This window comes from Dasypus novemcinctus, chromosome 8 (genome assembly GCF_030445035.2).
Source record: "Dasypus novemcinctus isolate mDasNov1 chromosome 8, mDasNov1.1.hap2, whole genome shotgun sequence".
Classification (NCBI taxonomy): Eukaryota; Metazoa; Chordata; class Mammalia; order Cingulata; family Dasypodidae; genus Dasypus; species Dasypus novemcinctus.
The window spans coordinates 40,400,952-40,428,465 of record NC_080680.1 but is presented as its reverse complement, the minus strand read 5'-3'; the positions used below and the strand labels follow the sequence as shown (position 1 = coordinate 40,428,465).

The 27,514-nt window shown below is 39.7% G+C and overlaps 1 protein-coding gene across 2 annotated transcripts in view; it reads left to right on the top strand.

Moving 5' to 3' along the window:
- Positions 1-27,514, top strand: part of ENTREP1 (endosomal transmembrane epsin interactor 1) — an 86,319-nt gene that overhangs the window by 29,665 nt on the left and 29,140 nt on the right. For both annotated transcript variants that reach the window (XM_004454757.4, XM_004454756.3), the window contains one exon: positions 16,880-16,990. In XM_004454757.4, coding sequence (XP_004454814.2) covers positions 16,880-16,990 — 111 coding nt within the window. The remainder of the gene's footprint in view (positions 1-16,879; positions 16,991-27,514) is intronic.

Below are 27,514 nucleotides of genomic sequence, written 5' to 3'. Positions count from 1 at the left end.
TTGCTTTTTTTTTCACTAATTGGTTTGTTTTAATTAGCAAAATAAGCAAGATCCTCATGTTGCATTTCTCTCAAGTCTGTTTTAATCACTAAGATCCTCTTTCTCTTTTCTTTGTCCTCATTGCAGTGTATTTGCTAAAGGAAGTGGGTCCTTGGTCCAGTTGAGTTATGTATGTATCTATTCTAGATTTCGCTGATTGTATCCCATGGTGTAGTTTAACATGTTCCTCTGTCCCCTTTATTCCTGTATCTGGTAGTTAAATCTAGAGGCTTGATCTGATTCAGGTTTGATTAGAACAGAATACGTAATCAGTGATGTTGTGTACTTCCATCAGGAAGCATACACTGTCTGGTTGTCTCTCTTTTTTGTGATGTTGTCAGCCCTTAATGGTATTTAGACGACTGGGTGACTTGAAACTTTAATGTTTCAAAATGTCAATAAATAGAAATTACAAGCAGGATTCTTCAAGCCAGTGTTCCTCACACTGTCTCTATGATACTGTCCTGTCCTGTGAGGTATTAGACAAGTTTCCTTGGAAAAGGGGTGTCTTGGTCCTGTAAATTTAGGAAATGCCACATATCGTGCCTTTCTCTTGATAATTTATTGGCAATCTTAACATTTTAAAGGTTCTTAGAAGTGCTAATTATTTGACTTTGTGTAAACCAAGTATTCCCAACTTCATTTCACTTCACTTCATACCACCTTTTCTACAGAATACCTTTTAAGCTTTCACAGGAAACCCATAATCCTAACCCATTTGGGAAATGTGGTCTTAAATCATTTATTCAGTCACTAGATAAACATTTATTGAGTACCTGTGTCATAATAGGCATTGTAGTAGGCATATAAATATAAGTGGACTACTGAAACTTTGTTTTTTCTGTAGTAGAATATGTCAGAACATCACATGGAAAGAAATATTTCTTAAATAGCTGATTATAATGGTCTGGTCATTGGGGCATATAATATCTGAAAATAAGCAATATCTCTGCTTAAAAGAGATTTATCTGGTTAGGGTTTCATCCCCCTGCTTAGTTAGAAATAAAAGGGAAAGAAAGGATTAGCTATTCTAGTTAAATATTCTTGCATAATAAATCACCCTGGAAAACCTAATGGCTCAAATCCACATATTATCATTATCTCCCATGGTTTTATGGATTAACAGTCTTCCTACCCAGGTTGTCTCATGCAACTACAAATAGATGGAAGCTGGGGTTGGAATCATCTGAAGGCTTGACTGGACTGGATATCCAAGAGAACTCTTCCTCATGCCAGGCTGCTGATGGTGGTCGGCTGGGGACACAGCAGGGGCTGTTGACTAGAGCACTAACACGTGACTTCCCCCTGTGGCTCAGGCTCCTCACAGCAAGGCTGCTGGTTCTGAGAGGGACAAAGAGCATTCCAAGATGTCCAGGTGGATGTTGCAAAACTTCTTATTCTTTTCTGTTGAAAGTCCCAGAATGCCGCATCCACTACATTCTATTGGTCAAGCAAGTTGCTAAGGCTAGCATAGAATCAAGCAAAGAACTGGATTCTACTACTTGATGGGAAGAACAGCATGTGGGTAAAGAGAGGGCAGGACTTGATAGGGGCCGTCTTTGGATACAGTTGGCCCTCATTTAGCAGATTCTTCTCAAGAGCTGGGAAGTCATAAGATCTGACTCTAACTTGCTACAGCTTTGGAAAGCTAAGAGCTGTGGGACAGGGGCCAGAAGCAGGGAAAGGAATAAAATTAAAGTAACTTCAAGGAAAGGATTAAAAAAGCATGGGGTAGGGAAAGGGAGTCTCAAAAGCCATAGATCTCCGATTTTATATAAAACTGTTTTCCCTTTGTCTCTCTTATCATGAAATCTGAATTTACTTTTGCTACCTTGTTTTCAAGTGGATAGCAGATCAGGTTCCTGACCCTATGACCTTGTTAGAGTAACAAATCTCATGTGTTTCATGATTCTCTAACTATTTCTCTTGAGAGTCTCATTAGGATATTTTCCTCCTGGTCCTTACCCACATCCTGTTGAGACCTTGCTAATTGAGGGGTGGCAGACCTGTCCAAGTTGTATTGAGGAATTATGAAGTCAGATCCATACTGAGCTTCTCCCTTCTCTGCTAAGCTTGATTGCTGGGCTTATGTGAAAAGTTACTTTCCTGAGAAATTAGAGGCCATGTGCTAAAGGGGAGCCCTGGGAGACTAAGGATCTGCAAGAGGACCCAGTAAAAGGATCCCTGGTAGGGCAGAATTTCCTTTTCACAAGTAAGGGGACGTGAAAGTGCCCTGAGATTTATATATATATTTATTTATATATTTTTTTAACCAGGAATAAGCAACCTTAAGTTCTAAGTGCTTTTAGCACTCCTTGAGGTGGTTTCCCAAACTGATGAAAATTTATATCTCACTCTGGTGAAGACACCTTTCACTCTTGTTGAAAGAAGAATGGGAAAGAAATATTACAATTATATTTTAAATGCTTTATAAAAAGAAAATCAGGGAACAGCCCTTATATATGTAAATCTGGCTTTAAACATCCTTGAGAACAAAGGGAGATGGCTGGTTCTGTTCGCAGCAACAGGCCTGTGTTTGGCTTGTTGGCAAGGAGAACTGTCCTGGATGCTAGTAATCTATCTGCTAAGCTTCTGGAAGAAGTTTAAAAGGTGTCAAGAGAGTAGAGCCCAGGGTTAGGTTCTCTTGGGTCTGAGGATGAAAGGCACACAGGCAACGAAGTCAGTTTATGTGTGAGCTCCCATAATGGGTTTAAAATTGGACAAGTATAGGCTCTGGGAGTGGTTGTCACTTATTGTATTTAGTTGGTCGCCTTTGTGCTTCATCAGAGCATTAATTTTGCTAAAATTGTTCAGAAAGGTTTCAGTCTTTTCGTCATCCTTGTCTCCTCCTCCTCTTCCTCCTCCTCCTCTTCCTCCTCCTCTTCCTTCTTCTTTGCTGTGCCTTTGAATCATGTTCTGATAACTTTGCTTTTGTGTCTAGATCTTTGTGTTAAAATGCCTCCCCAAACTAAATTTAAAAATGTTAAAAGTCAAATAAGTAGTTTTGACATTTGTTAGTCCCTGTGACATTTGAGAGTGACTAATCAGTGTTGTGGAGGTTGGACTCCATGTTTCTGAGGATATAAATATTAAAACAGCAGTTAGATTCTGTGACAATTTGAGGGTGGGTGGACTCAGAAGATCACATCCTTTGAGCTAATCCATTCCTGTGCATGTAAACCTATTGCAGTGGGATCTTTTGGTTAAATTACCCCAGTTCATGCTCTTTGATTAGATTGTGTGGCCCAGGGTGGATCTTAATCCTCCTACTGGAGTCCTTTATGAAAGGAAGAATAAAAAGCCATAGACACAGGGAAAAGCTGAAGAGACAGAGAGAAATCTCTAGAAGTTGATGAACCCAGGAGAGAGAAAAGCCTCAGAAGGAACAACCTGAATTTGAGGGCACTGAGGCCTAGAGGAGAAGGCAGGGACTGAGACCGGTAGATACCACCATTGTGCCCTGGCACGTGAGAGGAATCCAGAACCACTAGCAGGCGGATCTCAGGAGAAGAGCATCGCCTCTGAAGCCTTGGTTTGGACATTCTCACAGCCTCAGAACTGTAAGTTTTTAACCTAATCAATTCCCATTGTAAAAGCCAACCATATCTGGTATATTGCTTTGGCAGCATTTAGCAAACTAGAACTGATTCCTAGCTAGACAACACAATATTCTTGTTTCATTGGGAGAAAGGCAGCCAATTCTAAGATTGGGTACTTTTATTTTCCCTGCCACTCACTTACCACACCTGTTCCTCCTTCCTTTTGAACATTTGGGATGGGAGTCCTAACTTTTCCCATCTTTTTTCCCCAGGGTGTGGTAGCTATTTTCATGTAAGCAGTGACAGTAAGTGAGGTGTTTGCATTTCATTGACTGTATGTATATGTTCTAGAATATTAGTAAGAATGTATGAGATCTGTAGGTAGTGTTTATTACAAATAATTCCATTTTTCATTGATGGGTTGATTGATTGATTCATTCAGTATTATTTAGTGCTAACTATGTTTTTGTGTCCTTGGTTCATATTTTGTGCCCTACTGGTAAAAAGTGTATTTTATTTTTCAAATATTTTTGAGCAGTGTCAAAGGCTGCATGTGAAAAAAAAATTAGTACCAGTGATAATTTCTTGGGAAGAAAGAAGAATGAGAATATGAAAGAAAAGCAATCTGCAGTGGTGTTAGTATTTTTTTAATGGAAAGTTTTTGCTATTTTAGAAGTTTCTTCTCATCAGGAAAGATTTTGGTGAACTGTTGACATTTTTAATGTCCAATAAGCACATGAAAATGTGCTCAACATCATTTGCCATTAGGGAAATGCAAATCAAAACCACAATGAGATACCACTTCACACCCATTAGGATGGTTATAATTAAAAAAAAAAGGAAAATAGCAATTGTTGGAGAGGATGTAGAGAAACTGGAACCCTCATGCATTGTTAGTGGGAATGTTAAAGGGTATAGCCACTCTGGAAAGCAGTACCATAGTTCCTCAGAAACTTAAAAATAGAGTTACCATAAGCGGACATGTTCTCCTAGGTATATACACAAAGAAATGGAAAACAGGGACACAAACAGATAACTTGTACATCAGTGTTCATAGCAGCATTACTCACAATAGCCAAAAGGTGGAAACAACCCAAGTGTCCATTAAAAGATGAATGGATAAAAAAAACATGGTGTCTTAGTTTGCCACAGGGCTGCCAATGCAAAGTACCAGAAATGGGTTGGCTTTTATAATGGGAATTTTATTTGGGGTAAGAGCTTACAGTTCCAAAGCTGTGAAATGTCCAAATCAAGGCATCAGCAGAGATGCTTTTGCACCAAAGTCAGCTCCTGGTGATCCTGGGGTCCTGGCATGTGGTGAAGCAGGATGGCCACCCATCTCTCCTGATGTCCCTGCCTTTCCCTTCAGAAACCACTGTCTCCTGGACCTCAGCTGTAGGCAGCCAAGCATAGGGCTTGTCTCTTTCTGGTTTTCCTCTCTCAGTCTTGTCTGCTCCACTTTCTTTCTGAGTTCAGCTGTGGACGATCAGGCATATATGGCTCGTGTCTTTAGTCTTGAGCTGCTCTGTGGACCTGGCCTCTTGGGGCCTCCTGCTTAAACTTTGGCTGCTAGCGACCCTCAAGTCCTTTCTCACACGGCGGCATCAAAAATGGCAGAACTCCCTTTTCCTGTGTCTATCTCGCTCTGTGTCTATGTTTATGTAAGACCCGGCAAGAGGGTGGGGACTCAACCTGTAGTCCAGTCAACAGAGTTTCACACCCACAGGAATAGATGAGGTCAAAAACAATCTTTTTCTTTTGGGGATTCATAAAAGAACTTCATACTGTCACACCATGGAATATTATTTGACTGTAAGAAAATGAAGATCTGAGACATACTGCAGCATGGATGAAGCTTGAAAACATTATGCTGAATGAAATAAGCGAGACACATAAAGACATATGATTTCATTTCTATGAAATAACTAGAAATAGCAAATTTGTAGGGACAAAAAGTAGATTAGGGTTTACCAGAGGATGGGGGAGGGGACTAAGGGGAGTTGTTAGGAAAATAAGTTTGTAAATTGACAAGTATGTTTATTGATGACGCATTGTATTGAGTGCCTTCTATTTGTTAGGCCTTGTTGTGAGTAGTTTTATGGGCATTATCTTGTTTTTTTGTTCCTTCCAACAGCCTTTTGCAGTAGGTATTCCTCTGTTTCACAAGTAAAGAAGTGAGGCTCAGAGAAAGTTAAGTAATTTGCCCAAGGTCACTTAGCTAGCAGTGAATGGGCCAGAAATTGAGCTCATATTTATCTAACTCCAAGTTTATGCATTTTATTTCATTTTATGTTTTTAAATTTAATTTCCATTTTTATCAAAGTTATCCATGCACATAGTTTAAAGGGTCAAATAGTATTATAAGTCTTAATAACAGATATTCAATTCCCCATTCCTCTTCCCAAAGGCAATCACTGTTAACCATTCTTTTGATAAGTAGGATATTTAATAACTTTTTTTTAGATTGATTTATTTATTTCTCTCCCCTTCCCCCCCCCCCCACTTGTGTGTTCTCTGTGTCCATTTTGCTGCGTGTTCGTGTTTTTGTCCACTTCTGTTGTTGTCAGCGGCATGGGAATCTGTGTCTCTTTTTGTTGTGTCATCTTGTTGTGTCAGCTTTCTGTGTGTGTGGCGCCATTCCTGGGCAGGCTGCACTTTCTTTCGCGCTGGGCGGCTCTCCTTAGGGGGCACACTTCTTGCGCGTGGGGCTCCCCTAAGCAGGGGACACCCCTGCGTGGCAGGGCACTCCTTGCGCGCATCAGCACTGTGCGTGGGCCAGCTCCACACGGGTCAAGGAGGCCTGGGGTTTGAACCGCGGACCTCCCATGTGGTAGACGGGCGCCCAAACCATTGGGCCAAATCCTCTTCCCTCTGCCTTCATTTTTGTGATCATGTTTTTAAATTCAAGAGCTCATTTTGTCCTCTGAATGCTTCTTTTAAAAAGCATACTGGGAATCTTTGATCTGTTGTAGGATATATTGATAATTTTGTTTTTATTGAAAATTTTCCTCGTCTTGCTTTGTTCCTGTTTCCTCCAGGTGGTCTTTTTCCTATTTTTTCTTTTCATCCCTTCTGTTGTGTGTGTGATCCTTATCTTTCGCGTTAAATGCTCTCCTGAAATGTCTGGTGAGGTGTGTCAGAGTAGGGGACTGAAAAGCTCACTGGGTTATTGGGGGGTCAGGGAGACAGGGGGAGCTTGTTTACTTCATTGTAAGTGGGATTAATCTTGTTAGGACAGTATCTTTGAGTCTTTTCTTTGGTCTTGTCCTCTTGCCAGTGAGGATCCTGCAAGTCCCCTTCCTGCAATTTATTCCCACAGCTGAGCTGAGTGGCCAAAGAAGCCTGCGGTCTCAACCGGTGGGTGACTCTCACTTGATGCTGCTCAGTATAGAACTTCCTCCTTCAGCTGTGCCTGGCGTCCCTCATCCCTGAGGCCTTCTCTCCAGAGAAAAAGTCTTTCAGTCTTCAACTGTGGTCAAGGAAGGCTTTTCTTCTGGCTCCACAGCTGTGGTCAGGAAAAAGAATCAAGGAATTATGCACCCCTCCTTTTGAGATAATTTATTTATAGTAAAATGTATACATATTAAATGTAGTGCTTGCTGAATTTTTACATATATGTAATCACCCAGGTCAAGACATAGAACTTTTCTGTTCCATAAAGTTTCCTTACACCCCTTCTCAATCAGTTCTCCTCCATTTCCACAACGGTAACACATTCTGATTTTTTTTTTAATATGCTCTAGAACATCATTTTTATGGACTCCTATAGCATGTGTTCATGTCTGGATTCTTTCATTCAGTATAATGCTTTTGAGATTTAGCTGTTTGATTATATGCATCAGTAGTTGGTTCTTTTTCATTGCTGAATTTTATTCCATTGCTGAGTATACTACAATTTGTTCATCCATTCTCCTCTTCTTGGCTATTTGGGTTGCTTCTAATTTTGGGCTATTATGAACCAGGCTGTTGTGAACATTCCTGCACATGTCTTTCTGTGGACATATGCACTGATTTCTTTGGGGTATATATCTAAAAGTGGAATTTTGGGTCATAGGGCAGACATTATATGGCTAACTGTGATGTGGGGGCATTTTCAGGACTTGGAGTTGTCCTAAATGGTATTTCAGGGACAGATGCTGGACTTTATCCTGCCATAACCTACTAAATGTACTGGGGAAGAATGTAAACTACTATGTAAACTACTATGTTTACTATGTAAACATGCAGTGCAGCAGTGCTCCAAAATGTATTCACCGAAGGCAATGAATGTGCCACAATTATGAAAGAGGTTTTTGATGTAGGAGGAATGAGCTGGGTGGGGTGTAGGGTGTATGGGAACCTCTTACATTTTTTAATGTAACATTTTTTATGATCTATGTATCTTCAAAAAATACCATAAAAATTTTAAAAAATAAATAACTTGTGCATCAAAAAACAAACAAAAAAAACCACAACTGTATTCAAAACTGGAAAGCAGGTATACCTCAGTGGTTAAGTGCCCCCTTTCCATGTATGAGGTTCTGGGTTCAATCTCCAGTACCTCCTTAAAAAAAAATATATATATATATATATATGTAGATATATATATGTTATCTATATATATATGCGCACACACACACGTCTTTATATATACCAGTAATTCTCCATAAAGTATGTACTATTTTCTAATTTCATTTCAAATACACTCCCAATCAGTCCTCCTATTTTTGCCTCACTTTCACTTCCAGAGGTGTCTGGTGCCAACAGTTTTTGAATATCTGAAGAATAAATTCTGTTGGGTTTTGGCTTTGTTCATTGCTTTCATAGGGTTCAGTTTTCTCAAGACCACTGATTTAGTTAACATCTGTCCATTGGCTTTTAGTTTCTTAAATTTTGTTGCTAATTCTCCAGAATGTTCTCTCTCTCCTTATGGATTTCTGCATTTAACATTTTTCCTTTACTGCCATTTTAGTGGGTTTTCAGGAACTAGCACAGCTAAATGCTTTTGTTCAGTTCACCATGTTAAGCCCACCCGTTTTCAAACTAATCTCCCTTCCCACCATTACTGGAAATATTTATTTATTTAAATATGCATAGTTGAATTTAAGTTGCTTTTTGAGCCCTGGAGCAGTAGGGAACTAAGGAGCAAAGTAAAAGTCTCTGGGTAGTAGGGAAAGGTCAGCCTATTTCGAGAATAAAATCTTGTATGAAAAAAGCAGCTCAACAATACCAAGCTGTGATGGGCATAATTATTTAATGGGGCTTATGAGGGACTTTTAGCAGGGAGGTTTAGGCAAATGGAAAGTGATGCTGCTTCTTGACCACCTCCGGTCCACCACACATCATTTTATGGGGTCACTTAATTGAGACCTGGAATGAAGTGGGGAGGTGGCACAATTGTCAGAGAAGAGAGTGGGAGGGAATTCTGTGTACCAAATTGAAAAACAAAATACCTTTTGCATAAAGCCATCTGGTATAAGTATTATAAAATATCCATGACTCACATTAGTCACAAAAAAATTAAAACCGGCTTAACTTCTGTGGCTGGTCCCTGAGAGGATCCGCTCTCAGGAGGCACCTTTGGCAGCTTACCTTTAAAAGCCACAGGGTGCAGCAGGTAAATACTCCATTTGTTGTCTTCTACCCTTCTCTGGTGGTCTAAAATACAAGTTGTAGAAAGACATTTCCCTGTCAGTTCTGGGCGTTCTGTTTCTTAAGAGTAAATCCCGATAATGAATTGACTTTAGTAGAATTCAGGAATTCACCCATGGTGTTCACTTCACCAGGTAGGTGGTGACTCATTTGAGGAGAGAACAATAGAAACTGGGCTTAAAGAGTGGGGAAAAATTAAAGTTAAAAATAAGGGGAAACGGACTTTGGCCCAGTGGTTAGGGCGTCCGTCTACCACATGGGAGGCCCGCGGTTCGAACCCCGGGCCTCCTTGACCCGTGTGGAGCTGGCCATGCGCAGTGCTGATGCGCGCAAGGAGTGCCCTGCCACGCAAGGGTGTCCCCCGCGTGGGGGAGCCCCACGCGCAAGGAGTGCGCCCCGTGAGGAAAGCCGCCCAGCGTGAAAAGAAAGAGCAGCCTGCCCAGGAATGGCGCCGCCCACACTTCCCATGCCGCTGACGACAACAGAAGCGGACAAAGAAACAAGACGCAGCAAATAGACACCAAGAACAGACAACCAGGGGAGGGGGGGAAATTAAATAAATCTTTAAAAAAAAAAAATACTGTATAAATACATTAAAAAAAAAAATAAGGAAAATTGGGGAGCAGGTGTAACTCAGTGGTTGAGCACCTGCTTCCCATGTACAAGTTCCTGGGTTCAATCTCCAGTACCACAAAAAAAAGGAAAATTTTATAGAGAAGTTGCATTAGTTAAGGTCCCAGCAGGAAATAGTTGGCACATTAAAATTAGAATAATTTGGCAAGAGATTAAGAAAGGGACTATGCATAAAGATATGAGCAAGTGTAGGAAACAGTGATTCTGTTATGAGGCTGTTATTCTCCCTCGGCCTACAGGGAGGAGAGGAAGGTGGGGTGACAAGTATCTGGAAGTCAAAGGCATGGGCAGAGGACGGCCTTGAGTGGTGTTGTGGCCTTCCAACAAGGGACACAGCCAGCCTGATCTCCTCTCTTTGAATTTGAACCAGGTCTCCTGAATCCAAATTCAAGTGCTTCCTACAAACTCAAAATCACCTGTATTTTTTAAAGGCAAGAATGATGTTGATATAAGAAATACAATAAGAAATTCTTCTTTCCAGTCAGAGCTAAGTCTGCTTTGTAACACAGTACCTGGTGTTAACTGTCTTCTCTGCTTGGGGGACACGATCTGGTAAAGGGTGGAATGGCAATCTGGGTGTTGGAATAACATCATTACATACAACATCAAACCTGAAAGCTCCATTCTAGAGGTCCATTGTAAACCCTAACAGGGTCACTTACCTCCCTGATATTTTGTACACTTGAACCTGAGCCAACCTCTGAAGGAGGTATGTTTGGTTCCTTATAGCCCTTCTGTCTGATAGCAGCCAGAGATCTAAACTAGAGTAATTCAGGGGACCATTTGATCAACAAGTTTAACCAGAGTTTTAATAATAGTAATAATAATCCCATACATGGGAATAAATTTGGAGTATAGTGCACAATGGTTTTGTACCTAGGACCTCATTCGGGTGTTTGCAGAAAGAGGCATGGCATGCTGATGATTTCACTTGGACTTGTCATTGGCAGCCCTTCCAGTGTGGGAGAGAAGCTAAGCCTACCAGGCAGTAAATTGTTTTCTCGTGTTATTTGTAGTTTTGATATTTTGGAAGTCGCATTATTCATGATGTGATTTCATACTCCTGCCTTGACAGCTGGATTCAGGAGGTTTTTTTTTGTTTTGTTTTTTTAAATATATATATTGTAGATATCCTTCATATACAGTGACATGTCCAGATCATAAGTGTTCAGTTAGCTGAGTTTTGACAATCGGATACACACATATAACCTCCCCCCAAAAGAAGATATGGAACATTTTCATCACTCTAGAAAATTCCCTCATGTCTCTTCTCAGTCAGTACCATTCTTCCCACCTGCTAAAACAACCAGGCCACCATGACCACTCTTCTCATTTCTATCACCATAGATTAGTTTTGTCTGTTCTTGAACTCTATGTAAGTAGAATCATACATTACTGTGTAATGTGTTTGAATTTCACTTATGTTTTTGTTGTATATCAGACGTTCCTTGTTATTGCTTAAAGTATTCCATTGTGTGAATATACCATACTTTGTTTATCCATTCTTCTGTTGGTCATTTGGGTTCTTCTCAGTTTGGGCTTAACATGAATAAAGCTACTGTGTAAACGTTCTTCTGCAAGTCATTTTGTGGCTATATGCATTTATTTCTCTTGGGTATATTGCTGCAAGTGGAATTGCAGGTCATAGGTAGGTATATATTTATTTTTTCTTATAATTTAATTTTTATTTTAGCATAGTTTTAGATTTAGCAAAAAATCTACCCATAGACCCATAGCAGTTTCCCCTACTATTAACAGATTAGTAAGGAGTGTTTGTCACAATTAATGAACCAGTTAACAAGTCCATACTCTATTCAGATTTCCTTATTTTTTTAGCTAATCTCATTTTTCTGCCCCAGGATCCCATCCAGAACACAGCATTGTATTTGTTGTCTTATCTTCTTAGACTGCTCTTAGCAGTGACAGTTTCTCAGACTTTCCTTTTTTGATGACCTTGATGGTTTTGAGGAGTACTGGTCAAGTGTTTTGTAGAATGCACCATGATTAGAATTTGTCTGATATTTTCCTCATGATGATACTGAAGTTATTATGGGTTTTGGGGAGGAAGATGACAGAGTACAAAGTGTCCTTTTCATCCCATCAGATCATTATTTATGACAGCTGATGTTGACCATGACTGCTTGACTGAATTCGTGTTTGCCAGGTTTTTCCACTATAGTTACATTCCCCGCACCCCTTTCCATACTGTGTCCTTTGGAAGGAAGTCACTGTGCAGCCCATACTGAAAGACTACAGAGCTGAGGGCAGAGTATTTACACCGATTGTTAATTTTTAAGAAACTGACAAATAGTTTTCTAAAGCGGGTGTACCATTTTATATCCTTACCAGCAATGTCTGAGAATTCCAGTTGTTTCTCATCCTCCCCAAGACATGGTATTATTAGTTTTTTCAATGTTTGCTTTGCTAACTGGCATGAAGTGACATCTTATTTTTTACAGATTTTATCTTTTTTTTTTTTTAAAGATACATAGATCACACACAATGTTACATTAAAAAATACAAGAGATTCCCGTATACCCCACTCTCCACACCCCCACTCCTCCCACATCAACAACTTCTTTCATTAGTGTGGTACATTCATTGCATAAAAATGTTTTCTTTCTTTCTTTTTTCTTTTTATTTAAGCTTGATCTTCTTTGTCTGTTTGTACTCCCTTTAGCCAGCACTGGGAACCAACCGATCCTGGGACCTTCCTCAGTGGGAGAGAGGCGCTCAATCTCTTGTGCCACCTCAACTCCCTATTATTGTAGTTTTAATTTGTGTTCCTGTTGATTGGTTGGAGTACCTTTTCATGTGCTTATTGGCCATTCTTGTATCTTCATTTGAGAAATGCCTGTTCAAGTCTTAACAAATTTTTTATTGGGCTGTTTGTCTTTAATATTATTGAGTTGAAGAATTATTTATTTATTCTGAATACAAATCCTTTGTCCAATATATGCATGCAAATATTTTCTCCCAGTCTGTGGCTTACCTAGGGTTTTTCTTAATAGTGTCTTTTAATGAGCTGAATTTAAGATTTTAATGAAGTCTGGCTTTGGGAGTAATGGAGCCTCACTCATTGTGTATCTGATGCTGCTAATTTTTAGTTGTGAAGATTATTACCACACAGACTTTTCAGGGCATCTCATATTACATTAAAAGAAAATTTCCAAAGGAAAGTTCAAGACTTCCCCATAATAACAACTGTTGGTTTGTTGGATGTGAGGATTCCTGATATATGAAGTCTTTTTGGTTAGTCAACTGCTAGTGCAGAAGAAGCCCATGTTAGAACACCTAGCCCTGTCTTAGCCAAGTATGTATTCTCATTTCTCAAAGAGCTTTGGCATGACCTCAAATGGTACCAGTGCAAGAGAGGACATATGCTATACACTGCGTGAGTCAAGTTCTATAGACACTGAGAAACGCGGCCTGGGGAACAGGAACAAAAGCGGCTGCCACCAACTTCTCTCCAAAAAAAGGTTTGATGCCAGGGTGCATAGTCTTTTTACAAATTAACAGCAAGAGGAGAGAAGCCAGACACCTCTTGTTGAGGAAGGAGGCATTTTTGTCAGGAAAAGGGGCATGATGTGGTATTAAATATTGATTCACGACACAAGTCTGAGGAGATGCTTTCAGGCATGGCCTGGAATAGTAATAAAGAACAGGTTTTCTCTGACCTATCACCTACGTGAATTGATGCTTGCTTCTGTCACTGATAATTATTGGCTCTAATCTTCTATATTTGCTTTTGTACTTGTGGTAAGGTTTGAATTTTATAATAAACATGGTTTACAAGTATAAAAAACTGTATAATCTCTAATTTGCGTTGAGTAAATACTGCCTTCTTGTTTGATTTCTGTCAATTCTTAATTATTTAAGGCACGGGTTCTTAATCTTTTTTATTCCACAGACACTTTTGCCAGTCAGGTAAGAACTACGGACCCCTTACTAAGTCAACACTATAATTTGTATTATTTAATAAATATATTACACCACATCCCCACAAGAATAATGTTTTTTTTGAATTTTAGTTCAAGTTCACGGACCCCTTATTAAAAGCCCCTGATTTAAGGTAATATTTGTAATATTTAATTTTGGAGAAAAATACATGGAAGATATTTCTATACTTTTTCTTAACTTTTAAGCTTGGAAAGACTCATTTTTATTGTCATTTGTATACTATGAGATATATATATAAATATATATATATAATTTTTAATTTATCCCCCCACAGATGGTTCTTGTCTGTCCGCTCATTGCTTGTGTGCCTTCTCCAGGAGGCTCCAGGAACTGAACCCAGAACTTCCTATATGGGAGGGGAATGCCCAAGAGCCTTAGCCCCGTCAGCTCCTCACGGCTACGGCATCTTCTGGCTTTGTGGTGTCTGAGGTGTTTAGGCATCTACTCATTGCTGCAGGATGCTCTTCTTTAGGAGACATGGGGACCCAAATCTGGAACCTTCCCTGTGGTAGGTGGGTGCCCAACTGGTTGAGCCACATCTAATTCCCTACTATGATATTTTAGTAAATTCTTAGGTACTACCTGTATTAGTCAGCCAAAGGGGTGCTCATGCAAAATACCAGAAATCAGTTGGTTTTTATAAAGGGTGTTTATTTGGGGTAGAAGCTTACATTCACAAGGTCCTAAAGAGTCCAACTCAAGGTACCATAAAAGGTACTTTCTCAACCCAAGTCTTTGGCCACGTGTTGGTGCAAGATGGTGGGCAGCGTCTAGGAGGGTTCATTCTTCCTCCTCCTCCCAGGGCACAGTGGTCCCAGCTTCTTCCAACCCCACCTCAGGCTGGGACAAGTCTTGTTTTTCTCCTGGGGGTTATTTCCCTTCGGATTTAGCTGCTCTGCTCCCTCCACAAGGCCAGCTGTAAACTGTCAAGTGAATGCCTGGTCTCTCTTCCCAGGTCCTCTGCCTTGTCTAATGGAACCTTCTCTCTGTATTTAGTTCCCGGTCTCCTCTGCCATGTTGTTTTCTCTGGGATTCCCTCCCCACCAAGGGGGCAGGGACTCAACGTCCTACTGATTTGGCCTGATCAAAGCCTTAATCATTATTTAATCAAGTAAAAGTGAAGCCTCTGAATTCAATCTAATCTAATATGCCCAGAGGAACAGACCTATTCACAAACATAATCGAGTATCTATTTTTGGAATTCAAAACAATATCATACTGCTACACTACAACTTCTGTCACTGACTTTTGGTATATTTAAAAAATATTTCTCATGGAAACAGATTGTTTTTTAAAGAGCAGAGTAGAACTAAAAGGTTTTTTTTTTGTTTTGTTTTGCTTTTTTGTTTTTTTGTTTTCCCCCCAAATGACTTGGTTTCTGTCTGTAAAATAAACATTATTTCGGATTTGTCCTGATTAGATGAGCACAGTCATGGTTGATCTTTTATAAGGGAACAATCTAGTTTCTATTATTAAAAAAAAAAGGAGGAAGAATGGGAGAAAGATATGAAAATTACAATTGAGCTTTGAAGACCCAACTACTTTATGTGATGTATTTTTAAATGTTTGCAGTAGAGAGAAATCTAGCTTATTCCATGGAATTTATTTCTTCCGGCAATTTTATTTTCTATTTGGGGCCCCCATTAGGAGATATCCTGAAAGAATTGGTTTTTAAGACTCGGAACTCAACAATACTGCCTTTTTTACTTTAGTTATCTTTTTTACTCCTAGCTTTTGGCAATAGGATACCAGTAGAAAATCTTTCCCATGCACTTTCATTATACAGTTGCTTTCTCTTTATAGAGTGGTTTAAAGCTTGACTTGATATATTAATCAAGGAGAAAAACCAATGAAACTATTTTAAATTTTTGTTGCAACACCACGGATGTAAGCCTTTCCTTAAGGACTCACAGATACTTGACACGAAGTGTACTTGTAGACAACTCAGCATTCTAATCCGCTTTCCAAAAATGTTATTTGCTCTTTCTGCCCACACTTTCAGACATGATTCATTTGATGCTGGTGTACTTCAAGATTGTCAAAGAATGTGGCCAACTATGGCTTGTATTACTTGTAAAGGTCAGAATTCTTTTTGGTAAGCTGCCAGTTTTTCAGGTGTGCTGTCTTTACTGCTAGGTGGTGCTGGGTGGTGTGTGCGTACGTGTGTTTTAACTTTGGTGGTTATTGGTATCTTTTGCATTGTGCTAGCAAAACCTATGCACTATCTCTAATTTCTGGCTATTAGTGGCCCTGTTCTCCTTGATTTCCTGTGTTCCACTTATATTCCCAGGCTTCCCACTTGTCCACTTACCACTGATCCCTGAAACTCAGAAAAAGTAAGAATGAGTTAGGAAGAAGTAGTGTAATGTAGGAGAAAAAAATAGAAAGGAGTAAGAACTTTTTGCAAAGAGGGGGACAGAAGGGACTTGAGATTATTTAGAAGACTTGAGAATTGATGGCATTTTTTAGTACAATTTTAAACATTTTAAAATGTGAAAAAAAGGGGAGCGGATGTTGCTCAAGCAGTTGAGTGTCCATCTCCTACATGGGAGGTCCTGGGTTCAGTTCCCAGTGCTTCCTAAAGAAGACAAACAAACAACAAGCAGACAACAAGCAAAAACAACGAGCAGACTATGAGCAAAAACAACGAGCAAGACAATGAGCAAAAACAGGCAGGGAACAGATGTATCTTAGACAGTTGAATGCCTGCCTCCCACACGGAGGTCCTGGGTTCAGCTTCTGGTGTCTCCTAAAGAAAAAACAGACAACAAGCAAAAACAATGAGCAAACAGACAAGGGAGCCATCTCAGGGGGAGTGGAAATGTGAAAAAACTTTGTACATTAAAAACATGGTTCTGGAAAGCTGATGTGGCTCAGTGGTTGAGTGCTAGCTTCCCACATACAAGGCCTTAGGTTCAATCCCTGGTCCTGGTACCTCAAAACAAAATCTATGGTTCTGATTTTTTTTTTTAAGTTTCCTCTAGGAAGAGAATATGAGTTATTTTATATTAAGCCCAAACTGCCATTGAATTTAGCTGTCATCTTTTCCTAACTACCCATTTTCCTTGCCATTTCAGGTAAACCTCTTTGTGCTGCTCTCTGTGGTCTGTGTCCTGCTAAATCTGGCTGGATTTATCCTAGGCTGCCAAGGGGCCCAGTTTGTGTCCAGTGTGCCCAGATGTGATCTGGTAAGCAGTCCCACAACTCCACTCTGCAGCCAGGCAGACCCTGGCCTGTCTGGCCCTCCTGGGGTGCCAATGAGTGCTGGCAGGATCTAGCACTGGACAACAGTCCTGAAGTGAAAGCTGAGGTTGGTAAAAGGAAGGAGGAAAACAAAACAAAGAGCTACCTGCTAATTATTTTACTTGGCTTGTCAATTTAAAAAAATTTTAATTTATTGAAGTATATCACTCATACATAAACATACGTAAACAATAAGTATATAATAATAGTTGTGAACTTAGAAAACGAACATATAACATCATACAGGACTCTCATAACTCATTCTATCACCAATAACTTGCATTGTTGTTAAACCTTTTTAACTAATGATTAAAGAGCATTGTCAAAATATTACTACTAATCTAAGTATATTCCCCCAACCAACCCTATTATTATCTTTATAATATTTATATATGAACATACATAAGGAATTAAGTGTATAATAAAAGTTGTGAACTTACAAAGCAAACATGCATAACATCACATAGGGGTCCCATACATCAACCCTCCACCAACACCTTGCATTATCATGAGACATTTGTTAGAAATTATGAAAGAATATTGTCAAAATCTTACTAATAATCATAGTCCTTATCATACATTTGGTGTGTTTTTCTCCAACCCCCCCATTATTATTTTTAAGTATATTTTTTATGACAGAAGTTGTAAGCTTATAAAACCATCATGCACATATGCAGAATTCCCAAACAATACCCCTCCAAAAACACATAAAAATGGTCGAACATTTGCTACTGATAAGATAATATCATCTGATTGTTACCATGTCCATAGTGTACATTTGGCTCTCATTTTCCATACTGCCTCATTACCAACACAATACATCTTTTGCATAGATGCAAGAATATTATATTATTACTAACCACAGTCCATAGGTCACTCCAGCTGTATTTTCCCCATGCTTCTCCACATTCCCAACACCTACAGTAGTGATATACATTTGCTCTAGCTCACAAAGGACACTCTTGCATCTGTACCATCAACCACAATTCTCATCCATTACTTGGTTTACTGTGCTATTTAGTTCCTAGATTATTATCTAGCATTCTGTCAGTTGGCATTTACATACCTAGACTACCATTTTCAGTCACATCCCCATTTATAAACTAACTTACTCAGTGTGTATTACCATCCACTCCATCCATTTCCGCACTTTTACGGCAATTCTAATTAAAACTTCTACATACATTAAACATCAGTAGTCCACTCAGTCCTCCTCTTATCTCCTTTAAGAATCCACCGCCTACCACCAGGTCTTGAAGATATTTTCCCACAATTTCTTCTAGAAGTTTTATGGTTCTTGCTTTTATTTTTAGGTTTTTGATCCATTTTTAGTCAGTTTTTGGATAAGGTGTGAGATTGGGGTCCTCTTTCCTTTTTTCAGCTATGGATATCCAGTTATTTGAGCACATTTATTGAATGGACTGTTCTGCCCGAGCTGTGTGAGTTTGACAGGCTAGTCAAAAATCACTTGACCATGCATGTGAGGGTCTGTTTCTGAACCATCAATTTGGTTCCATTGGTCTAATGTGTCTGTCTTTAGGCTAGTACCATGCTGTTTTTACCACTATAGCTAGGTAATAATTTAAAGTCTGGAGATGAGGTTTCGCTTTTCCTTTTTATTACATTTCTGGCTATTCAGAACCCCTTATCCTTCCAAATAAATTTGATGATTGTGTTTTCAATTTTTTCTTTAATGCTGGTGGAATTTTAATCTGGATTGGGCTTGAATCTGTATATCAATTTGAGTAGAATTTACATCTTAATGATATTTAATCTTCCAGTCCATGAGCATGGAATGTTCTTCCAGTTATTTAGGCCTTTTTTTATTTCTTTTAACTTTGAGTTGCAGTTTTCTGAATATAAGTGCTTTACATCATTGGTTAAGATTATTCCTGACTATTTGAGTTTTATCTGTCATATTTTATTTTCACCACTTTCAGTTACTTTTATTGATATAATCTTCATTTCTAGACTCTCTTCCAGTCTCCTCTCTACTGTCTTTTCTTTTCAGGCTCTAGCACACCCTTTAGGATTTCCCGAAAATCTGGTCTCTTGGTTAGAAATTCTCTAAGTTTCTGTTTATCTGTGAATATTCTAATTTCGCCCTCATTTTTGAAACACAGTCTTGCTGGATATAAGATTGTTGGCTGGAAGTTTTTCTCTTGTAGTATCTTAAATATATCAAGCCACTTTTTTCTTGCCTCCATGGTTTCTGGTGAGAAATCAGCACTTAATCTTATTGGGTATCCCTTATATGTTATGCATTGCTTTTTTCTTGCTGTTTTCAGAATTATCTCTTTGTCTTTGGCATTTGACATTCTGATGAGTATGTGTCTCAGAGTTGGTCTATTTAGATTTTTTTGGAGGGGAAAACATTGTGCTTCTTGGACCTGAATATCTATGTCCTTTAATAGGGTTTGGAAATTTTCTACCATTATTTCTTCAAATATTCCTTCTGCTCCTTTTTTCTTCTTTTCTCCTTCTGGGACACCCATGACCACGTATGTTTGCACATCTTTTGCTGTCATTTATTTCCCTGAGAACTTACTCAATTTTTTCCATTCTTTTCTTCATCTGGTCTTTTGTATGTTCACTTTCAGAGGCCATTTCTTCAAGTTTACAAATCCTTTCTCCTGCCTCCTCAAATCTGCTATTATATAATTTGAATGTTTTTTTAAATTTCATTTATTGCGCCTTTCTTTCCCATAAAATCTGCTGTTTTTCTATGCATGCTTTCAAATTCTTCTTTGTGCTCATCCAATGTCTTCTTAATGTTCTTAATCTCTTCAGCCATCTCATTGAATTTATTAAGAAGATTTGTTTGAACATCTATGATTAGTTGTCTCAACTCCTTTATGTCACCTGGAGTCTTATCTTGTTCCTTTAACGGGGCCATAGCTTCCTGTTTCTTGGTGTATATTGTAATTTTTAGTTGGTGTCTTGGCATCTGGCTTACTAGAGTATTTATTCTGGGTGCAGTTTTTCTCTTTAGTTTAGGGCTTCTTGCCTCTTCTCACTAGCTGGCTGTACAGTAGGAGCCAAGCATGTAGTTGGTACTGTAAGTTGTGTAGGCTCAAGCTGCCCTCATTGCCCCAGGGACCGATGAAGCTTCTCCCAAACTTTCTCTTTTGCCAGGGGTAGGGACAGAGTCACAGCTGTGTGGAATAATCCAAGTCATGCAGCCCTAGACTGTAGTTGCCCAGAGAGACTGATGAAACTTCATGCCCCTTTCTCCCCTGCATGTGGAAGGGATGGAACTGCAGGTGTGGGCAGCATTCTATGCAGTGCGGGTTCAAGATGACCATAGTTGTCCTGGTAGACTTCCGAATTTCAATCTGTGCCAGCCAAAGTTAACTGCAGTTACCTGGAAGGGCTGGTGCAGGGCTCACCAGCATCTTCCCTGCCAGTGGTGGGGCTGAAGCCTAGCCTAGGGCTGCAGGCTGATCTGGGTGAAAGAAACTGGTTCCTATTGTCACTGAGATTTTCGGTCAGCCTGGCTTCCCCTTAGGCTGGGAGCAGAGTCAAAATGGTGGCCACCGGGCTCTTTCTAACTTGGGCTGGTTCACACCCCAGCTGTTCCCAGGGTTATATCTAAGCCAGCCAAGTCTGTCAATCAGTAGTCAAAATCAGCAGCCAGCCATCTCTTCCTCCCATTTTTGGGAAATGGAACTTCCAATTCCAGCCACAAAATAGCTCCTAGGGTGGCTTGTGCCACCAGAGTAGGATAATCACCAGCCTCTACAGCTTGGCCGGTAATTTCCTGGAGAGGCTGGTCCCCGCAGTTTCCTCCCTCCTGGAGGTGGCACTTGGGCCTAGGCTGGAGCTGCAATCTGACTTGGATGGAAAGAAGTTGGTCCCCACAGCACTGGGATTCTCAGTCTGCCCCGCTTCCCCTCATGACAGGCGTGGAGTTAAGATGGCGGTTACTGGCCTCTTTCTGACTTGGACAGGCTCAAACTCTGGCTGTTTTCAGGATTATACGTTGTACTGCTGAATTTCCTCCTTAGTAGCTGAAATTGGTGCCCAACTGTCTCTTCCTCCCCTGTTTTTGGGAAGTAGAGCTTTCAATTCCAGCCGTGGAACAGCTCCCAAGGCAGCTTGTGCCTCCAGTGGAGGATGGGCACCGGCCTCAGAAGTGTGGAGCACTCTACTTTACAAGTGTTCTCTGCAGGTGGGCAGTCTCCTCCTTCCATTCCTTCAAGGATGTGGCAGGATGCTCTTCTGGCCTCCTGGAGCAGGAACTGACTCTAGGGGCTTCTTACTCTGCCACCATTTTGCTTTTTCTCTCTCAATTATTTTTTTCTAAAGCAAGGACCAGCCAGGCTGACTCCAGGAACCATAATTATATAATGTGTCTTTAGTTTGTGAATGGGAAGATCAGGTCTCTGTAATCACTATCCATTTGCCTTTATCTAAAGAGGAACATGGGTATTATCTGAAAACTTTGGGGGCCAGATGTGTTTCAGCATTCAGAATGTTTCACATTTTAGAAGATAATTATACTGTTTATTATGTAATGCTCCAGGGGAGTCTGGGACAGAGTGTTTTCAATTTCAGAATTGTGGATAAGAGGTTGTGGACCTATTCTATCTCTGAACTTTTTATAAGGACTTTTCAGTAACAAATGTCTCTCTGTGGCAGAAAGTAAAAGAAATGGACTCTAGAAGTTGTAGTAAATCTCATCTGTTTGGTACTTGGTGACATGGCAGCAACACACTGTAGAGTCTCCTTGAGAACAGTATCTGGTTTTCTTTTATTTTGGGGTCTTCAAACAGCTCCACTCATTCCTTTACGCTCAGTTCCCAGGAAAAAAAAATTGGGCAAAGCTTGGTTTTCTTTCTTTTTTTTTTTTTTCCAAATTCTATTCAATTTATTCATTTTAAAAAAAATATTACATTCAAAAAATATGAGGTCCCCATTCACCCCCACCGCCCCAACCCCACCACTCCCCCCATAGTAACATTCTCCCCCATCATCATGACCCATCCATTGCATCTGGTGAGTACATCTCTGGGCATCGCTGCACCCCATGGCCTGTGGTCCACACCATAGCCCACACTCTCCCACGTTCCATCCAGTGGGCCATGGGAAGACATACAATGTCCAGCAGTTGTCCCTGGAGCACCACCCAGGACAACTCCAAGTCCCGAAAATGCCTCCACATCTCATCTCTTCCTCCCATTCCCCGCACCCAGCAGCCACCATGGCCACTTTTTCCACACCAATGCCACATTTTCTCGATTATTAACCATAATAGTTCATGAGTAGGATATCATTAAGTCCACTCTAATCCTTACTGTATTCCTCCTTCCTGTGGACCTTGGGTTGGTTGTATCCATTCCACATCTATGTCAAGAGGGGGCTTAGATCCCACAGGGATCCTGGATGCAATCCTCCTGCTTTCAGTTGTAGGCACTCTAGGCTCCATGGTGTGGTGGTTGACATTCTTCAACTCCATGTTAGCTGAGTGGGGTAAGTCCAATAAATCAGAGTGTAGGAGCTGAAGTCTGTTGAGGCTCAGGGCCTGGCTATCATATTGTCAGTCCAGAGATTCAAATCCCCTAGATATATCTTAAACCCCAGCACCAACTACAATTCCAGTAAAGTAGCATGAAAGGCTTGTGAAAAGAGATCACATCTGAGTCCAGCTCCATCATGCAGAAACACCAGCTCCAAAGAAGGGCCAACTGACATGGCAGTGAACCCCTTCTGCCATGACCATAGAACCTGTGGGTCTCTTTAGCCCTCAAAAGGACCAATACCTGGGGTTGTATCTACTTTATCTGTCTCTGAGACTCTGCTCAGGTGTGCATAAGGGCAATCCTTCTGACAACCTCCAGACTCTTTTTTAGAGACTCATAGCCTTATGAACTCATTTGTCCTTTCCATTTCCCCCATACTTTAGGTCACACAGCATTTTGAACTCCTGCTATTATATGTAGACAGGGATATTCTGCTGGTCCGTGTTGAACCTTTAAGGCTCAGTTTTCTTATGATTAATCACACAGCAGATTAAAAAGGGCACTGAGCATTGACACAGGCTAAAAATGAAAAGCCATAATATGTGGAAAGACAATTCAGCAAAATTACTTGTTACCTATAAGAAACCATGCCAGATGCTGCAGAGAGAAAAAGGAAAGTCAGACATTGTTTCTGACCTAAAAGTTTTCCGTGTGGCAAAAGGAGTAAAGTAAGATAAACATGAGCAATGCATAATCAGTGCTTGCAAAAGGAATGAATACATTCCCAACTAAACAACACGGTAGATTGGAAGATAGGCCATTCACAGTTCAGGCAGAGGGAGATGCAAAGGAGGGGCCCAGGAAATGCAGAAGAAGGGTGTGTATCCATGAGAAGAAAGGGAAAAGCTTTCTGAAATATAGCTATTTGGGATGGACCTTGAAAAAGGAATTTAAAAAGAGGGATGGAAACCAAGAGAGGAGAGAGGTTTCAGAGGATAGCTGTGGTCAGCAGTTAGCTGTGGTGAGGTCACTGGTGACTCTAAAGAAAATAGAAGCCAGATTGCAAGGGGTTGCAGGTATAATTGACTTTTCTGAGAAGTTCTGTGGCTCCCTACCGTAGCTGCTCAGCAGAATCACCTGGGAGAACATTTTAAAGATACCCAGATATGAACCCCACATTCAGAGACCTGGGGTGGGGCTGACTTGGGGCTGGGCATCGGTTTTGTGTGTGTGTGTTGATTTTAGATGGATTTTTAATTAAAATTTCTTTCCACCACAAAACCAACTGTGATCATTTCTCACTATATAATTGTAAACATTTGGGCAAACCATAAAAGCATAGGGTAGAACTTAAAAATCATTTGAAATCCCACTATCCTGGGATAACCCAGTTAGCCTTTTGACCATTTTTGTGTGTCTGTTGGGCACAAAAGACACATAATTTTACATCAGTGGGATCATATCACGATTGGGTTTCAACAGAGAGGTTACTTGACAGTCTTTTGGGGGAAAGGGATATTCTCCTCTTCTTTCCTTCTCCACCCACATCATTCCAAATCTGTGATAACAAGTTGGGGAGTTTCCTTTTATAATATTGTCATGTCCATATGCTCTTATGTAAATTTTCATGGATATTCGTGATTTGTTTTTCCAAGAAATGGATATATTGTATACACTTCCCTGTATCCTGTTTTTCTCACTGAAAGATAGTAATCTGGCAAGGCACATGACACGGATCTAATACATTTCATTTTATTTTAATAAGTGAGTTCTCTGTTTTCCCGTTGTGTGCTGTGGTTTGGGTTTTGGTCGATAGAAACAATGCTTCCCTGAATACCATTCAGCATATTCCGATGGAGGCTTTTAGTCCTAAGCGGAGTAGGCTCCCAGGACAGGGATTGTTTGTAGTCAGAAAGATATATCCTTTCTTCTGTTTGCCTCATTTATTGTTACAAATTCACCATTTCATGATTCTATCCATATTTTAAAACTCAAGATACAATTTACGATGATCTAGGTGTCCAGTTCATTGAGTTTTGACCAATGTATACACTCATCTTAACAGATGCATGCACTCATGTATATGCCCTAAACAAGATCTGGAACATTTAGATCACCCTGGAAAGTTCTTGGTGTCTCCTTTCAGGGAATCTCCAAAACCCAGTAGGCAACCATGGTTCTGATTTCTTTCACCATGGTTTTGCCTGTTTTGAACTTGATGTAAATGAGATGTTATAGATGGAATTGTGTCTCTAAGAACAGTATGTTTAAGTCCTAACCCCCAGGCCCATGAAAATGACCCTATCTGGAAATAGTATCTTTGAAGATGTCATTAAAGATGAAACAGAAGTAGATTAGGGAAAGCCCCAACCCAGTATGACTGGTGTCCTAATTAGGGGAAATTGGACACAGATAGAGAGAAGATGGCCATTTGATGGAGGCAGACGTTGAGTTATGTCATGAACCGAAGAACTTAATGATTGCCAGCAAACCACTGGCAGAATCTACAGACTTCAGAGGAAACATGGCCTTGTTGACCCCTTGATTCTGGACTTCTAACCTCCAGAATTGTGAGACAATAAAGTTAATGTTGTTTGAAGCCACCCAATTTGTGGTATCTTGTTACAGCAGCCCTAGAAAACTAAGACGTAGAATCATACAGTATGTATTTATTTTTGCATCTGACTTAATGTTTTTCAAAAATAAAACTTATTGAAGTATATCATTCATACATGAACAACCATAAACAATAAATATAAAGTAAAAGTTGTGAACTTAACAAAACAAACATGCATAATATCATACAGGGCTCCCCTCCATCACCCCACCACCAATACCTTGCATTGTTGTAAAACATTTGTTACAAACTTTGCAAGAGTATCATAAAAATATTAATACTAACTGTAGCCCATATCTTACATTTGGTGTGTTTTTCCCAGAACCTGTCCAATTATTAATATCCTCTGTAAGTACTACATATTCATGTGAGAACCTTCTCTTATCTGTCCTGTTAACTATAGTCCATCACCACCCCTGGATTCCCTGTGTAATACAGTCCCATACTTTGTACAGTCTATTCAAAGTGTGTACTCAGAGGTTCTCGTATTCATCACGGAGGTGTGCTGTCATCATCTCAGCCAGTTTTAGAATGTTTTCATTACTCCAAAATGAAAAATCCCATACCCCCTTATACCCTCCATTATTGTCCCTTAAAAATGGTATATTTTCTTTGCCATTGCTGCACAAATATATTACTGTTAACTGTCATCGAGAAGTTACATTAATTGTAGTTTTCCCATATATCACCATATTCTTAATAATTTGTAAGAGAAGATTTTTATATTTATACTGTTAACTACAATCTCCATCCACCACTGAAATCACTATGTTATACATTCCCTAGTTTATTATCTAGCTTCCTTTCAATTGACATTTTTGTCCACAGACTACCCCTTTCCCCTTACATTTGTAAGTCAGCAGTGTTGGTTATAATCACTGTAATGTGTTGCCCTCAACTCTGTTCATTTCCACACTTTTACAATAAACCTTATTAAAAATTCTATATATGTTAAGCATCAGCTCCCATTCTCAACCCACAGTCTATCCCCTGATAACCTATACTCTAGAGTTTACCTCCATGAGTTTACTTATCATATTTAGTCATATTAGTGAGACTGTACAGTATTTGTCCTTTTGTGTCTGGCTTATTTCACTCACCATAATATCCTCAAAGTTCATCTGTGTTGTCATATGCATCCCGATTTAATTTCTTACACCAAATAGTATTCCATTTTATTTATATACCACTTTTTGTTTATCCATTCATCGGTTGATGGACACTTGGGCTGTTTCCATATTTTAGCAATTGTGAATAATGCTGCTATGAACATTGGTATGCAAATGTCAGTTCCCATCCTTGCTTTCAGTTCTTCTGGATATATTCCTAGTAATGGGATTGCTGTATCATATGGCAGTTTTATATTCAGCTCCTTGAGGTACTGCCCAACTGTTTTCCACAGGGGCTGCACCATTTTATATTCCCACTAACAGTGAAGGAGTGTTCCTATTTCTCTACCTTCTATCCAGCACTGTAGCTTCCTATTTGTTTGTTTGTTTGTTTTTAATAATAGCCGTTCTATAAGGTGTGAAATGGTATCTCGTTTTGTTTTGATCTACATTTCTCCAAAAGCTAGTGATACTGAATATTTTTTCCTGTGCTTTTTGGCTATTTGTATTCCTCTTTGGAAAAATGTCTGTTCAAGTCTTTGCCCATTTTTAAATTGGGTTTCTTGTCTTTTTATCTTTGGGTTGAATGATCTCCTTATATAACATGGATATCAAACCTTATTGGATATGTGGTTTCCAAATATTTTCTCCCATTGAGTTGGCTCCCGTTTAACTCCTTGACAAAGTCTTTTGAAGAAAGTAAGAGTGTTTAATTTTGAGGAGGTCCCATTTACTTATTTTTTCTTTTATTGCTTGTGCTTTGGGTATAAGGTTTAAGAAACTGCTACCTACCACAAGACGTTGAAGGTGTTTCCTTACATTTTCTGCTAGGAGTTTTATGGTTGTAGCTATTATATTTAGGTCCTTGATCCATTCTGAGTTAATTTTTGTATGAAGTATGAGAAAGGGGTCCTCTTTCTTTCTTTTGGATATGGCTACCTGGTTTTCCCAGCACCCTTTGTTGAATGGACGGTTCTGGCTCAGCTGGGTGTGTCTGACATCCTTGTCAAAAATCACTTGACTATAGATGTGAGGGTGTATTTCTGAGTTCTCAGTTTGGTTCCATTGGCCAAACTGTCTATCTTTATGCCGGTACCATTATTGTTTTTACCACTGTGGCTAAGCAATATGCTTTAAAGTCAGGAAGTGAGAGTCTTCCAACTTGGTTTTTTTTTTTAAGATATTTTTTACTTTTTGGGGTTCCTTACCTTTCCTATTAAATTTGATAATTAGCTTCTCCTTTTCTGCAAAAAAGACGTTGCAATTTTTATTGGGATTGCC